General features: G+C 39.2%; 1 protein-coding gene across 1 annotated transcript in view; it reads right to left on the reverse strand.

Annotated features, from left to right (window-relative positions):
* Positions 1-1236: 1236 nt before the first annotated feature.
* LOC150089096 (salivary peroxidase/catechol oxidase-like) overlaps positions 1237-17708 on the reverse strand; it is a 52338-nt gene continuing 35866 nt past the window's right edge. Inside the window, exons 10-13 of the mRNA XM_090369814.1 lie at positions 16095-16634; positions 14541-14707; positions 13904-14003; positions 1237-1342 (exon numbers count right to left, since the gene is read on the reverse strand). Of these exons, the coding sequence (XP_090225940.1) occupies positions 1282-1342; positions 13904-14003; positions 14541-14707; positions 16095-16634 (868 nt within the window). The 3' untranslated portion in view covers positions 1237-1281. The remainder of the gene's footprint in view (positions 1343-13903; positions 14004-14540; positions 14708-16094; positions 16635-17708) is intronic.

The raw sequence follows: 17708 nt of genomic DNA on the forward strand, positions 1-17708 counted from the left end.
GGGTAATGGCTCTCTGTCTTCTAACTTCTGCGCTAATGCTGGTGTTCACCAAGGTTCAGTTCTTTCTCCCACTCTTTTCCTCTTGTATATTAATAACTTTCTTCCATTGACTGAAACGTTATCTATATTTTTGCTGATGATAGCACATTGCATTCCACTTTCCATTTTGAGAAACCTTGTCCTGCTCAATCAGCTTCAACTTCTCGAAAATCTGCTACCAATTTCTTAAATGCCGATTTTCAGGTAATTCTCCAGTGGAGCAAAGCCAACTTAGTTGATTTCAATCCTTCTAAAACTCACTCTTGTCTTATATCTCGCAAAAAGGATTCTTCTGCTCCTATGCTTATGTTTGGTGACACTTCGATTTCTAGGCCAGTTGATATATCCCTTTTGGGGATTACCATTACTTCTAATCTCTCTTGGCACAAGCACATTAGAAATATTTCTTTCTCTGCATCTAAAAAACTTGGTTTTCTCTTTCGGTCTCAGCGTTACTGTTATTCCAAACAGCTGCTCACTCTGTATAAATCGCAAATCCGCCCTACCATGGAACATTGTTTCCACATCTGGGTTGGTGCCCCCAAAACCTCTCTCAGGCGTCTTGATTTCATTCAGAAGAGGGCAGTTAGGTTAATTAATGATTCATCTCTAAGAGAGACTCTCCACTTGCTCTCTCATAGACGTACTGTTTCTGCTGCACGCCTCTTCTACAGATACTTCCATGGGCACTGTTCTTCTGAATTGGCTTTTATAATTCCCGCTATCTCTTTCAAAACAGTTCGAACACGTCCAGCCAACATCCATTTAATGTCCAACTTCAAACCCACAGAACCAACTTTTCATCTTCCTCGTTCATTCATTCAACTGCCGTTTTCTGGAACAACCTTCCTTCATACGTATTCATTCATTATTTCTCCAACTGTCTTTGTAAATGAACCACCCGGTTCATTTACAAAGACAGTTGGAGAAATAATGAGTTTGATGAGACAAACGGTATGAGATGCAGCAGTAGGAAATACTCAGTAGGTGTCTTGTGGCCACGTGTGACGTTTTTTTTTTTTTTTTTTCAATTCGGCATATCATGCGCGCGCGACTTTTATACATTTCATATGTGCTGTTTCCCTCTTGCCAAATAAAACAAACATTTAATTGTATGATAATACTTTTATTATTGTTAACGTAATTTTTTTCTATTTGTTATCTTCAGTTGAAGAATATTCCTTCTCATCGGACTCGTTCCACTCCTCACTTTAAGGATTCTTTGGACTACTTCTGCGGATCTTAGCAGGCTTTCCATGGCGTTAGGTCGAGAGGTTGTATTTTGTCGCAATCGACCAATTTCCTGCAAAACAACAACAAAAAAATCACAATACATGAAAGAAGCGAAGGAAAAGAGCATCTGTGGGTCATTAAGTAGAAAAATCTTTGGCAGAAATAAACACTTAAACAAAGAAGCGCAGTGAATGAGAAAATATCGAATTTAAATTTATGGAGAGAATGTCATTTAGGTTCATATTGAAGAAAAATTGTGTCGCCTCTGATTTTCTTACTACGTGTCAAGTGATTGAAAAGCGCAAGGTGGGGGGTGTTTTGACTACACCAAAAAATGCTTTGGATTTCCACGTTAATCACTTAAGCCTGTGTGAGTTTCAAAAGCCTTCAATATTTCATTGGTGGATCATTTTTTGCCGTTGATTTGGCAATGCTGCTATGAACGTATATATATATATATATATATATTTTTTTTTTTTTTTTTTTGTATTCAATAAAGACTTCTGGGAAAGTTAACGGGGAATTTTGGTGACAACAGTAAAATGAATTGTCTGATTTGACTTTAAGATACAACCAATCGGAGTTAAACTCATTGCTGATTCTTGGATTTCAGTTGAAAACTTTGATAATTATGTTTTGTAGCGCGTTTATGGAGGTGACTTCAATACTAAAATTATTTCTCCACTTCCCATTGAAACCGAAGAACACTGAGTGGACAGAAATCATGGGATACCTACTTAATAACGGGATAACAGCAGTCACACGGCGAGGCATGGAGTCCGCTAGTTCAAGAAAGCGTCCCGCAGGTATTTCCATCCATGCTTGCTGCACCGCTGTCCATAATGACGTTGCATTCCTGGGTGGAGGATACAAAGCTCGAACAGACCTTTCCACAGCATCCCTAAGATGCTCCACAGGGTTCATGTCCGGTGAACGGGGAGGCTATGGTAAAATCTGCGGAGTGCTCTTCGAACCATGTTCTAGTCACCACTGCTCTGTGGGGAGGCGCATTGTCCTGCTGGAAGAGTCCATTGTCCTGTGGGTGCACGATGACCAATGAAGGGATGCAGATGGTGTGCAAGGATGGACACGTAACCCGAACCGTTCAGAGATGCATCTATACGTACCAGAGGTCCCAACGTGTGCCAGTTTAACACGCCCCAGACCGTTACCGACCGTCTGCCTGCCTGAAGAATTCCTTGTTTTGACATGACGGGTGCATAGCTTCGTGCGGTTTCCGTCAGATACGCACTCTCCCGTCCGCTAAAAATAACTGAAAATGGGACTCATCGGGCCCGTCTCTAATCATCCAAGGTCCAGTGCTGATGTTCTTTCGCCCAGTTGAGGCGTAGAGTCATGTGAGGTAGTGTTAGCAATGGGACTCTGGTGGGTCGGCAGCTCCTATTGAGGCTATTGCGGCTCCTACGGTATGTATAATGCATTTTGGAAGGATAGAGAAGATAGAAGGGATGGTGGGGTCATGCTTCTTATCAAAAGCAGCCTGAGCGCGACGAAAGCTTTCCCGGATTCAGATGTTTCGCATGCTAGTATAGAATCTGTATGGTGAGATAGTTGGAAACAAAGGTTGCGAAGATTATGATGAGAGCCTTTACATGCAAATGAATAGGCGAAATCACCCATAATAAGCATCAATGTCTTATTATGGGTGATTTTAATTTGCCTCTAATTGATTGGAGGAAATGGGAAGTAAACTCCACGTGGGGGACAATTTTTAAATCAACTAGATGATTGCCATTTTATGAGACATGTCAGGGAAAGTACTAGGGAAAATAATAGTCTAGACTGCATCATCCCCCATGAACCAGATGATATAATAGGGCTGACAGTACAGGAACCAATAGCAGGAATTCATCATGGAGTTCTACGGTGGACGATGAAGAGAGAGAAAGAGAGAGAGAGAGAGAGAGAGAGAGAGAGAGAGAGAGAGAGAGAGAGAGAGCAGTAGTTAAAGGCAAAGGAATGGGTTTTAATTTCAGAAAAGGAAATTACGATGCCTTAAGGTACTACATGGCCCCTATTAACTGGGTAGATATCTCACAGAGAGCGAATACAATTGAACTGTGGTACGCTTTTAAAACATTAATCGCAGATGCCTTGAATGCGTATATACCATTAAAAAAATACTTCATGAGGAGGGTTCCAAGTTGGATGAATAGTGAAGTTGCCACATTACTTGAGCAGAAAAAGGTGGCATGGAAAGGTTACAGAGCAATAAGAAGTACTGAAGCGTAGAACAGATACAAATTGATCTGAAATAATGGAGCCACAGAAAAGGTCAGGCTGGCAAAGGCAGATAATCAGAAATCGCTGGCAAAGAGATCAAAGAAGGGGATAAAGAATTCTTCACATATATACAAATGCAAAGAAGAGAACAAACCAAATCGGACCCTTATGTAATGGACTTGGGATAGAATTAGATATCCCAGCTGAAGTTGCAGATGAACTGAAGTTACTTTACATCGATATTTGCGGAATAAAAAACCTTTATATCAATGGGAAATTGTGGGAGTGAAGTTGAAAAAAAAATGTAATTAATGATGTTGAAATTTCACATGTTTGTTTAATGAAAAAACTTTCGAGAGTACAGACCAGTAAGGCTCCTGGAGTTGATGGAATATACCCTATAATCTTAAGGGAGGCAGCAAGTGAATGCATTGAACCATTGAGGCTAATTATGAGAGCATCACTGAAATCAGGAGTGAAACCGTTTGATTGGAAAAGTGCCAATGTGTCTCCAATTTCAAGAAAAGTGATTTCCTTTGGTTTTTTCCTGGTTCGTATGGATCTTATTTACTAACTGGACATGGGATCTTGAATAGGAAACTAGGATTGTCTGCTAATTGTATGTATTTGTGGGCTCGAGGAAGAAGTTGATCAGATTCTTGAGGATTGCCACCTATACAGCGATTTTAGAAATTAACTGCAGTTAACCACAGATGTCTTTTCTAATGATAATAAGGCACTGTTGATTTGAACCTTAGATGCTTTTAAGGCATTCAACTTATTCGCTATACGTACCTTCCAGAGAAGAATTGAACTGAGACCGTCTCTTACGGCTAATTAGCTAGTGATTGACACGTTGGATTCTGTCACTTAGAAGTGATTGATGGTTAGACGGAAATTTACTCGTTGTTATGCCACAGATCTCTGTTATGTCGTATCGTTAGGTAAACTTTATTTCTTGACGTTTTAAAATTTCACCCAAACTAAAAACTTGTTTGGATAAACTTTGTTGATTGACTTCTATTTTTGAATATAAACTGTATATAAGGTATTCATTTCTTTTTTTTTTTTTTTTTTTTTTTTATGTGAATCCCAAACACGAGAGATATTAGAACCTATAGTACCGTGCTTGGGTTGGAGATGAGAAAACGAAAGAAGATATTTGTTGACATTGGACTTGAACTTCTGTAGACTGTAATTTTCAGGAAATACGAATAAAGGAAGGTTATTCCAGAAAACGGCATTTGAATGAATAAATGAGGAAGATGAAAAGTTGGTTCGGCGAGTTTGAGGTTGGGCAGTTAAGGGATGTTGACTGGTACGTATTCGGACTGTTTTGGAAGAGAGGACGGAAAGTATAGAAGACAATTCAGAAGAAGAGTGCCCATGGAAGTATCTGTAGAAGAGGCATGCACCAGAAACAGTACGTCTATGAGAGAGCGAGTGGAGGGACTCAGTTAGAGATGAGTCATTAATTAACCTAATTGCCCTCTTCTGAATGGAATCAAGAAGCCTGAGAGAGGTTTTGGGGGCACCACCCCAGATGTGGGAACAATGTTCCATGGCAGGGCGGATTTGCGATTTATACAGAGTGAGCAGCTGTTTGGAAGAAAAGTAAAAGAGAGAAAACCAAGTTTTTTAGATGCAGAGGAAGCAATATTTGTAATGTGCTTGTGCCAAGAGGGATTAGAAGTCAGGGTAATCCCCAAAAGAGATATATCATTTTGCCTAGAAATCGGAGTGTCACTAAAGATAAGCATAGGAGCAGAGGAATCTTTTTTTGCGAGATATAAGACAAGACAGAGTTTTAGAAGGGTTGAAATCAACTAAGTTGTCTTTGCCCCATTGAAGAATTACCTGAAGATCGGCATTTAAGGAATGTAGCATACTTTCGAAAAATTGAAGCTGATTGAGCAGGACAAGGTTTCTCAAAATGGAAAGTGGAATGCAATGTGCTATCATCGGCAAAACTATGGATAGGATTTCCAGTCAATGGAAGAAGGTCATTGATATACAAGAGGAAAAGAGTGGGGGAAAGAACTGAACCTTGGGGGACACCGGCATTAGTGGAGAAGTTAGAAGACAGAGAGCCATCTACCATCACCCTCAGTGAGCAATCAGAGAGAAAACTGGATAACCAATTACTAAAAACAGTCGGCAAACCATAAGATGGAAGCTTGTTTAGAAGACCTTTATGCCAAACACGATCAAAAGCCTTTGAGATGTCAAGAGCAACTACTTGTGTTTCACTGAACCTTTCCACTGAATTAGTCCATAAATGGGTAATATAAGCCACAATATCACCAGTGGATCGACACTGACGGAATCCATACTGGCGGTCGATGATCAGACGGAAGGTTTCTAGGTAGTTTAACAGTTGGCGGTTAATTGATTTCTCCATTACTTTAGAAAGAGTAGAAGTAATTGCAATGGGACGATAATTGGATGGGAGGGATATGTCACCCTTTTTAGGAACTGGCTGGATATGAGCAAATTTCCAAGCAGAAGGAAAAACACCTTTGGAATAAGAAAGTGAAAAAAGGTGGCAAAGAATAGGAGTAAGTTCAGGAGCACAGGCTTTGAGAACAAGTGGAGAAATACCATCAGGACCTGGAGCTTTCTTAGTATCAAGATTCATCAAAATCCTTCTGATATCCTTTTGACGGAAGACCACAGGAGGCATTGAATGGAGTGTGTTGGGAATGGTGGGAGGTGTTTTGCCAAGATCATTAATGCATGAGCTGGAAGAAAAATGGGATGCTAACAGGTCACCTTTATCCTTGGCTGAAGTGACAACAGAACAATCTGGTTTGGACAGAGGTGTGAGCAGAGATGGACAAAAGTTGCGGCCAATAGCTTTGGCAAGAGGCCAGAATGCTCGGCTACCATTAAGGCAAGGAGCCTTTTCTACTCTTAGCCTGGTCAAATTCTAGTTTGGACTGATTAATAACTGCTTTATAATTGTTGCAAGCTTTGGTGTAAGCAGAAAATGAAACTGAAGGATTAGAAACAAGCCAATTACAATATGCAACATTCTTCTCTTGAATAGCCTTAGCAAATTTATTGGAAAACCAAGGTTTAGATAAAGGACGAGATTTTAAAGTGGAGTGTGGGTTAAAGGATTCCATTCCTGCAAGAATAATTTCACTGACACGATCTGAGCAAATGTTGACATCGGAAGTTTTGAAACAGTAATCCGACCATGGAAAAGAAGAAAAGAAGTCTCGCAGGTCATCCCATTTTGCATTCTTGTAATGCCAAACAACACGAGATTGGGAATAGCCATGAGATAAAGGTTCCATTGGAGAAGAGACAATCACCAAGTTGTGATCTGAAGTGCCTAAAGGACCTCTCACTTCAACCTTGTACTTAGAAGGGTTGTTTGTGAGAAAAAGATCAAGCGTATTGGCTGTATGATTAGGATTGTCCGGTATTCTTGTAGGTAAATGAACAATCTGTGCTAGGCCATTAGTAATTGCACAAGCCCCAGCATCACGACCTGCTGGGTCGGTGTGACTAGAAAACGGAAGCCAGCTGGAGTTGTGAACATTAAAATCACCAATGAAAATTACCTCACTGTTAGGAAAGTTGGACTGGAGAAAGTCAAGTTGCAAAGAGAGGAAGTCAAAGAGCTCCAAGTGATTAGTGGAGTTGGGAGAACGGTAGAGACAACAGGTGAATTTGACACAATGAGGCAGAGAGATTTTAAGCCAGAGGAGATCAAAGAGAGAAGATTCCAAATTGCCAAGTCTCTGACACGGAATATCAGAACGGACATGTGCACAAGTACCACCTTTGAGGCGAAAGAAATCATACAGCGAATAATTTGGGCATCTTATATGAGCAGTAGTTGAATCAACCGATAACTGAGATTCAGTCAGAAAAAGTACATGGGGTTTGGCAGATTGCAAGTGGAAATGGACATCGTTGAGTTTAGAATTGAGACCACGTATATTTGTGAAATGAATTAGGAAGTGATTGGATTAGAGTTAGGAATGAATTAGGAAAAATGAATTAGAAAATGAATTAGGAAGTGCCCTTGGATGTGAAGTTCCTAACTGTTGTCATCCTGGGATTTTATTGGTGAAGTAGCTCACTGGATGAAATCTGATGAACTGAATAACAAGTTTAATCTTGACGTTTGTGCGACACATCTTAAACTCAGTGCTGTGTCATTGTTGAACCTGCGACTGATGGATTCAGGACTAAACTCTACTCCGTATCATTGTTGGTTTCTTGAAGACCATCAACTTCCCACATGTATGAGTATATATGTGCTTTCTAATTACTTTGTATCAATGCACATGTATACCTTGGTGTATTGTCTGCCTCAGAACTATGTACATACTCATATTTGGATATTAATTGATCCACATATTTGGATCCATACATTTGGACATTAATTGATCCATAATATGTTTTAATACCACGTTTTAATTTATTTTAATGCATGGTTTAATTCTCATTTATTTGTAATACCTGTTTTTATATAACCCGATAACCTTGTCAAGCTCCTGACCGTGGCGGGCATATATTGTATCTTTACTGTACAATAAAGATTTCTTCTTCCTTTTGTATTTCTTCAAAAGTATGGACCAGGAAGAGGAAATTACCTTGCTAACTCTGGTCTCATGTGCTACATCAACCTTCTTCTTCATTCCCTCAAGAGGATGGAACCATGGAGATAACTTTAAGTTGCTGATCCTGACTGGAAGTGGTTGTGGGATGATTTTTTTCCACGATTGCGGCTTGCTGAAAAAGATTTTCGAATGCTGCTGTTCCTATGTCGGGATGGGATTTCTCAAGAAAAATTTCTCCTGAAAGATGTGTATTTTTCCTCCTATGTCTTCGATCTTTGTTCTTCCATAACTTCCGTTTCTTTGGCGGATCCATCTGTTGGATCCTCCATGTTAATACATGTTAATACCTGCTACATGTTAATACCTAACATGTTACTTTTGTTATATAATAAGTGCCTAGAGGAAGGACTGTTTCCATTGAAATGGAAGATTGCTTTATTGAGGCTAATTAGGAAGCCTGGGAAACCTTTAATTGAGCCTAAGTCGTACCGTCCAATTGCTTTGTTGGCTAATCTGGGGAAAGTGTTAGAGAGGTTAATGGCAATACGTTTACAAGAATTGTTAGAACGCCATGACATGATTACACCTAATCAGTATGGTTTTACACCGGGGAAATCGTGCGAGGATGCTCTTCTGGACTTTCATACATACATTTCAAACTCTGATTCAAAATATGAACTTGCTATATATATAGATTTTGAAGGTGCGTTTGACTCAGTATGGTGGGAGGCAGCTCTTTCTCAACTGTGTCGTGCTGAGTGTTCTAAGCAGTTATACAGTCTGTTCAGGAGTTATTTTTCTGAGAGATATGTGACTGTAAGGTCTAAACATTTTCTCCTTCAAAGACAAATCACGCGAGGTTGCCCTCAGGGCTCTGTATTAGGTCCTTCTATTTGGAATTTAGTGTTACAGAACTGGCTGGTTCGACCACAAGTAAATTGTCACGTGATAGCTTTTGCTGATGATGTCACATTAATTGTGGCAGGTCGATCACGACACGATTTGGAGCAAAATGCAAACCGTGTAATAAATGATATTAATACCTGGGCACAAGGATTTAAGCTTACCATTAGCCCCCAAAAGACCAAAATGATGCTTTTTAAAACCAAACTTGATTTGGGACGACCGCCGCAAATAAAATTAAATGGGAGACAGTTGACTATGGTTTCTGAAACTAAATACTTGGGGCTCATTATTGATCACAAGTTGTCTTATTATGCGCATATAACACATCTACATAGCAAGATTAGGAAATTTGCCGGCTATATTATAAGAGTATCAAGAGGAGATTGGGGTGTGTCCAATAAAACTTTATTTTTATATTATAAGGTGGTGTTTCTGCCTATGGTTACATATGCAGCGGGAGTTTGGTCTCACAGAGTGGCTCTTGTTAGATTTCAGGCTAAATTAAACTCACTACAAAGAACGATGCTTCTCAGTATATTAAGGGTATGTAGAACTGTAGCTACGACTGCACTTCAAGTGATGGCTGGGGCAGTCCCTTTGGATTTGTTCGTGGCTTATCGAGGGCTGTGCTATGGCATTAAGAAGAAAATATCTACTAGACTTGTTGGCATAGAAGTTGACATAAATTCTGACATTAAGAGGAAGAAGAGAAGATGTTTAAACGAGATTGTTAACTTGTGGCAAACAAGATGGGACACTGTATCTACTGGTCGAGTGACAAAGAAATTTATTCCGGATGTTACCTTTTTAAGTGACAGAACAGTTCGAAGTTGGTTTACGCCAAGTTTACAAACATCATTTTTACTAACAGGTCACGGCTCGATGAAAGCGAAATTATTTCAGTTGGGTCTTTCGGATACAGATCTCTGTTTTTGTGGTGAGAGTGAAAGTTGGCACCATATATTATATGTGTGTACAATTTACGATAATGTCAGGGAAATAATCAGGGAAATCATTGCTGAAAATGAGTTAGGTCGGGAAGAGGTGTTTGTATCTAATAGGAGTGTATTTCAATTATTCCAGGATTTTGCAAAGGGAGCCTTTGAACTGAGGAAACGCCTGTTAAACAGTTGAACCAGAATAGTGTGTTGAAAAGAATACTGAAGTGGGTCCAGAATGCCCAAGAGACTATTGGTGATGATGAGGAGGATTTTATTTATTTATTATTATTATTATTTTTTTTTTATTATTTTTTTAATTTATTTATTTATTTATTTATTTTTTTTTTTTTTTATTTATTTTTTATTTATTTTTTTATTATTATTTATTATTATTTTTTTTTTATTTTATTTATTTATTTTTTATTATTATTTTATATATATATATATATATATATACACGTGTGTTATTTATTATTATTATTATTATTTTTTTTTTTTTTTTTTTTTTTTTTAAGCTCTGGATTGGGCCCCCAGAGGGTTTTTTTTTTTTTTTTTTTGTTGTCTCATAACCTGAGACCTTATGCGTCCCATCTACTGGAACTGGCCCACCTTCCCGTGGTGTGGACGAGTATCTAGAAGCAGCCTTCCTGGTGATAGCTGCTTCTCGGTAGCTAAGAGGTCAGCATAACACAACAACATAACATGCATTAAACTACACGAACATTGCACTACTACACGCTGGCCTGTTTTGCAGAGTCTGTTCAACGTACAAAGAAACGAGGTGGATTTGAACGGACGTTCTAGGAGCCACCCTACCTATACACACACATGTCCACATGTCCACATGTGCTTTCTAATTACTTTGTATCAATGCACATGTATACCTTGGTGTATTGTCTGCCTCAGAACTATGTACATACTCATATTTGGATATTAATTGATCCACATATTTGGATCCATACATTTGGACATTAATTGATCCATAATATGTTTTAATACCACGTTTTAATTTATTTTAATGCATGGTTTAATTCTCATTTATTTGTAATACCTGTTTTTATATAACCCGATAACCTTGTCAAGCTCCTGACCGTGGCGGGCATATATTGTATCTTTACTGTACAATAAAGATTTCTTCTTCCTTTTGTATTTCTTCAAAAGTATGGACCAGGAAGAGGAAATTACCTTGCTAACTCTGGTCTCATGTGCTACATCAACCTTCTTCTTCATTCCCTCAAGAGGATGGAACCATGGAGATAACTTTAAGTTGCTGATCCTGACTGGAAGTGGTTGTGGGATGATTTTTTTCCACGATTGCGGCTTGCTGAAAAAGATTTTCGAATGCTGCTGTTCCTATGTCGGGATGGGATTTCTCAAGAAAAATTTCTCCTGAAAGATGTGTATTTTTCCTCCTATGTCTTCGATCTTTGTTCTTCCATAACTTCCGTTTCTTTGGCGGATCCATCTGTTGGATCCTCCGCTTTTCTATACTTTCCTTCCCCTACCATCCTATACTATTCCCACTGTATCCAATTTTCCTTCATTCAATAAATTTGATTTATGCTGGGGTTTTACCCTGGTATGGATCAGCAAGATGATAGTAGATCCTGGCCTCCTCCAAGTGGTGGGAATGGGGCTGGGACGTGGTGATTAGGTGTTGCCACTTTCCACCTGCTAAGAGCCAGGTACCAGCCGACAACATAACACATCATAACATTTACACACCCACACACTACATATAAATGGCCGGTTTTGGCGCAAGCTTCAACACAAGAAGTACAATAACGGCTAATGGGGGGAAACCCTGGTGTTCGCACAACAACACATGAATAATAACAATAACTACAATACATAAGGGAGGTTCTAAGAGTGAGGTGGGAATTTACCGGCTGGTTAGTCTAACTTCAGTAGTAGGGAAAATCATGGAAACAATGATCAAAGTTGGAATTCAGGATCATTTAGATAGAAATGGAATTCTAAAGAATACTCAGCATGGTTTTGTAAAGGGAAAATCATGTTTAACTAATCTGGTTAGCTATTTTGACAGGGTCACTCAAGGTCTGGACTTTAGAATAATTTCGACATTGTTTATTTGGTTACTTTATAAGTTAGAACAGGTTGGAATCACAGGGAAAATCCTCAGATGGATAGCAGGATGGCTTCAGGGCAGGAGGCAGAGGGTTGTGATAATTGGTTATTCCTTAGATGGGGTTAATGTAAGAAGCTAGGTTCCCCAATGATTATTAGGACCACTGTTATTTTTGATTTTCATAAATGACATCGATGAAGGGATAGAGGGCGTGATGTCTAAATTTGCAGATGATATAAAGATTGGTAGAGTACTTAATGATCACCGCCAAGGAGACCTTCTTCATTGTAACCTAAGTATACTTCAGGGATGGTCAGAAAATAGCAGCTATGCTTTAATCCAGCAAAGTGTAAAGTATTGTACCTGGAGAACAGTAACCCCAAAGTAACTTATACATTTGGAGGAGTTGAACTAAAGCCGGTAGTGGAGGAAAGGGACTTGGTTGTTACGATACGGTCAGATATGAAGTTCTCCCAGCATTGTTGCAAGGAGGGCCCATCTTGTCCTATCGATGATTTATCGAAAACAATCGCTAGTAGAGAACAATCGGTAATAGCCTTATATAATCCCATTATATAAGGCTATTGTTAGACCACACTTGGAATACTGTGTTCAAGTATGGAGACTGCACCTAAACAAAGACCTTGTTCTTCTTGAAAGGATCCAAAGACGGGTAACTCGCCTGGTGAGATAGGAAAAATTTCGTCCATATGACTTCAAATATTTGGGTTACACTGCTTGAAACAAGGTACCTTTTAAGGCTCTAAAGTATAAGGTATGTTCGTGTCAGACGGCACCTGGGATTTCTCCCATTTCCGCGTGTGTTTCGCTGTATCGAGGACAGTACACTGTCAAGCCAGGGACTTGAAAGTGTGTGGGTCGTGTCTGTGCAGTGTGATGTGTTGTGCCCATTGTTTGTCCGGCTTATTGGCCTCCAGGCCCCTAGTGGGGCCCGACGTTGCCCATACCTTGCCACGTGGAGGCTAGCCAGGTGTATCCAGTATCACAACAAATTGCTCTGGCAGGTCCTGCCACCTAGTTTCCTGGGATTTCAGTGGCTAGGACAAAAAAAAAATTTTTTTTTTTTGCGTTTGACATTAATGCTTAATGGGATTGCTGTTAGGAAATCTCTGGTTGGGGTTGAACGCTAAAGAGATGTGTTAAAGGCCTAATAGGTCGGGCAAAGGCTCTGAGAGGCATAAAGCATATGGAGGAAATTTTCACTGTTATAAATGATTCTAGAACTAGGGGCCATAATTTCAAGTTACGCCGGGGGAAATGTTTAGATTGGACTGCAGGAAGTTTTATTTTAGCCAGCCGGTTATAAATTATTGGAATAAGTTATCTACATGGGTGTTAGAGGCTGACAGTTTGGGGAAATTCAAAGGTCATCTGGATAGTACCTTCGGGTCAGGGATGATAGGTTTAATTTCCTTTTCTTTTATTAATCATTATTATTTATTTATTTATTATATTTTTTTATCATAGTTTTATTCGTTTTTTTTTTCTTTTTTTTTTTTTTTTTTGGCTGGTGCAGCATAAGCCATAGGCTTTCTTGCACCATGCGGCCATTACTAATACTAATAATAAGACATTCAAATAAGTTTCATTACTTAGGAATACAATATTTTTATTCTTCTCTATCGTTTTAATCTAAATATTATTCGCAATTCGGACGATTAATGTGATTTATGCCATATATTTTTGTAAGATCATTTATTTCATTTTAAGAAAAATAATTTGATGATTGCGCGTTATAGTTCAGTAAATAAAACCAGAACAGCGACATAGCGACTTTTACAATTCTGTAGTTTCTTTTGAGTAATCATTACTTGGGTTTAATGGGGGGGGGGTAAATAAATGATACTTACGAGTTTATTTTAAAGGGATTTTCGGGGACCTTCTTCAGTTCTGAAGTCCTGCAGATCATACCTGCTAACCCTCCAGAATTACGAATTGCGCTCCATTGTTCTGAAAGAGAAATCAAAAAAGACAATTAAAAAAAATTAATTTCTCGAATACCAAAAAGGATGTTTTATTTGGATGAACGAATGAGGAAAGCTGATGTTGGTGAAATTCTGGATTTCACTCCTGCATACAAAGAGCCTTTTTTTAAAATTTTGGCTTTGAACAGGCTTTGTGAAGTCCAGTAAAAATAACAAAATATTTCAAAATTAAGCGACCATCTTTAAAGATACAGCACCCAATGGGATCTTGCACATATGCTACGTGATTTGAAAAATTGAACTCAGGACGTGGCTAATTAGTCACAGACAAAATTCGGAAAATCCACATCAGTTGCAACCGGAACATGATTTTGGGGAACAGTCTGGGTCCTATTGGTTCATTGATGACTGGGAAATCAGGCACTGTCTTGGGACTCGGACAAAGAAAAGAAAATTTAAAGTAACTACACATGGTCAAAGACATTTTTAAAGAAACAAATTTCATTTGCTAAAATAGCTGGTGACCCTCGCAATCAAGGGAGCTGATGATTGGGCAACTCACCCTTAGGATAGCTGCCATCCTCGTGAGTGGGGAAGTGGCGATCGCAATCCTTCTTCCTCTTGAACTCCATAGCAGTGTAGTGAGCACATGTGGGACCCATGATGGACGGAGGTTCGCGTTCTTCGCAAAAGGTTCCGGTGAACGGGTCGATGTCTGATTCGCTCTTGCTAAAAGAAGAAGAAAGAGAAAGAGAATAAATCTTGCTTTTTTCTTAGAAACAGCGGCTTCAGACATTTAATTTGTGTCTAGAATAGTAATAATTCCTTTACTTCCTGCCTTTTCGGTGTCGGTCGAGGGTTGCATAGTTTTATCCCGCAAATAAGACAAACCTATCGGAGAATGTACGAAATTCGAGCAAACTATTGGATAGATAGAGAGCCTTAGTTGTTTTGACGCTTAACCAAACAAACAAGCAACCTTCCATCGAAGTTTTTCTTCAATGGCAACTGTTCCATCCCGTATTTTGTGCCGTTTATTCGAAAATTATGCGTTTAACCCCCTTCTTAAATCTAGTGAATGGGGATTTCGCTCTCGAATTTCGGGTCTCAGTCTGTAAAATATTTCATAAAAGAGTCCACATCTGGTGTCATTTGAGGTAGCGCACAAGCAGTCGTAAAACGAGCTTCAATACATTTTTTTGTAGAAAGAGAAGTTTACACATCCTGAATTAATAATAACGGGATCCAAGATATCAGTAGGGCCAAAAGTAAAATAAGTCAAGCCTAACCATAGAACAGTCCTCAGAAAAGTAGGGGACTAGTTTTCGTTCTCTCTGTCTGTGCTAGAAGATTTTTTGACTTAAGTCTAGTAGCAAGGAGTTCTGCAGATTCGTTCGGAAAATTTAAATCTCTTACCAGATCATTGAGTTCATGCTGTGAAAACAGTTGAAGGCTAGACTTAATGTTTCCAGGCATGTAGAGCCTTATTTTTCCCTTTTTCCAAATCTCAGTGCTTCAACACAAGTTCGCCAAACTTTATGTGGAGCCCATTGTTTATTTTGGTCACTGAGTTTCACTTCAGAATAAGCACATTTTTTACAAATTCTGTAATATGTTGAGGACTACATAACTTCCCAAAAATACAACAAAATGAGTTGGGACACTTGCGTGAAGATATTTTATTCACTTTTTAGCACAAGCGTGACACGATAATCTCAAAAGTAAACTGAGCTCGCACTGATAAACACTGCGGATCTCTCAACGTCAAGAAAAGGCAGTGTTGCCAAAATATGGATTTCGTTTACAAATTCCCAGCATTTACTCCAAACTTAATACATTCAATAATACCAACTTAGTGATTATGAAAAAACGAACAGAATTTTCCTAAATTGGCGTAAAAACTGAGTTAAAAACAGCTAGTTTACAAACATCGAAAGCCATGCAGAATGGTTTTATTGATAACAAGAAAATAAAACGAGGCAATCCAGGATCGAGATCGATCCATTCCATTACGTTGAAAAAAAAAAAAAAAAAAAAAAACTGCAAATTTCACTTTAAAGTCTTCCCCTTTCGCTGCTTTTCCCTTCCCCACGAAAATACCTCGAGATATACTTACTATATTTCCTTCAGCTTCTTAACGCAGCTGTTTCTTAACTTTGGCTTTTCCACAAAGAGGGGATTGATTTTTTGCAGTTGGTCCTTGAAACTGTGATAGGCCGGTACCCCGTGGTCTCGCGCCCTCTGAATGTTGAGGGCTGGAAGATCGAATCCACAAGACTGGTTCTGCATCACGAACAGAAGATTCTGCACTTCGGGCGTAATCTTCTCGTCGAACTTTTCGGCGTGTTTCTCGGAACATCCCAACGTCAACGCGTCTGCCCGGCATTCACGTATCGGTGTGGAGTCGAAGAAGAGCGGGTGCAGGAACTCCGAAGTCTGCGTCTTCCCAGACACAAAGAAAAGCTTTTGTGGGATTAGAGTGTGCAGTCGATAGCAGACAGTGCTGAACTCCGTGGAGCTGCGACCATCGCACGATGCGTTGTATTGCGACGACTGTTCCAGACCAAGGCCGTATTTCTCGATCAAGTCTTTGCCCAGCAATATCTCCATGAACGGGCCATAGACGATATTAATCCATAATCCGATGAGGATTTTCCTGCAAAACACAATTAACGCGATCAGTAATACAGAAGGACAAATGATACTGAAACTGAAGAATAGCGATGGTGTACTTATAAACAGCAGAGAAGGCATAATTCAAATAGCAGAAGACTACTATAGAGAATTATACAAGGAGCGAGGGAATGATACCAGCAGTGGGGAAGATGGATTGCAAAGTAGCAACACATACGACATACCCAATATTCTTCCTGATGAGGTAGAACATGCATTGAAGAAAATGAAGAATCGGAAAGCCCCGGGGGAAGATGAAGTTACTGTACAGTTGTTAAAATTGGGAGGAAGAGACATAACACAAAAACTGGCAAGGCTCTTCACAAAGTGCATTAGAAAAGGTGTGATGCCTAAGCAGTGGAGTAATGCAATCATAGTTTTGCTGCATAAGAAAGGAGATAAATCAGAAATTGGAAATTATAGACCAATTAGCTTGTTATCCCACATCTACAAGTTGTTCACAAGGGTCATTACTAACAGATTAGAAAGAATACTTGATGAGAATCAACCGAAAGAGCAAGCTGGCTTTAGGACAGGATTCTCAACTATGGATCACCTTCACGTAATATCACAGCTAAAAAGAGAGAAAGCAAATGAATATAAAACACCATTATGCCTGGCATTTGTGGATTTTGAAAAGGCATTTGACTCCATACAGCATAAGGCAATGTTTCGGGTACTGAAAAGACAAGGCATAGATACTCCATATATTATGATTTTGAAGAAAATATATGAGAGTGCTACATCCTTTATTAGACTAGACAAAGACAGTAGCAAATTTAAAATCGAGAAAGGAGTTCGACAAGGAGACACAATATCTCCGAAGCTGTTTACTGCTGCCCTTGAGGAAGCTTTCAGAAGATTAGACTGGTCGCAGAAAGGAGTCAATGTGAACGGAGAGTACCTAAACCATTTACGATTTGCAGATGACATTGTGGTCATAAGCCACGATCCCAAAGAATTAGAGGAAAATCTTAATCATTTATGCACAGTTAGTAAGGATTTTGGACTAAAGATGAATATGGCTAAAACAAAAGTAATGATGAACAAGTATGCC

This window comes from Mastigoproctus giganteus, chromosome 3 (assembly GCF_048544385.1).
Source record: "Mastigoproctus giganteus isolate SK-2022 chromosome 3, ASM4854438v1, whole genome shotgun sequence".
Taxonomy (NCBI): Eukaryota; Metazoa; Arthropoda; class Arachnida; order Uropygi; family Thelyphonidae; genus Mastigoproctus; species Mastigoproctus giganteus.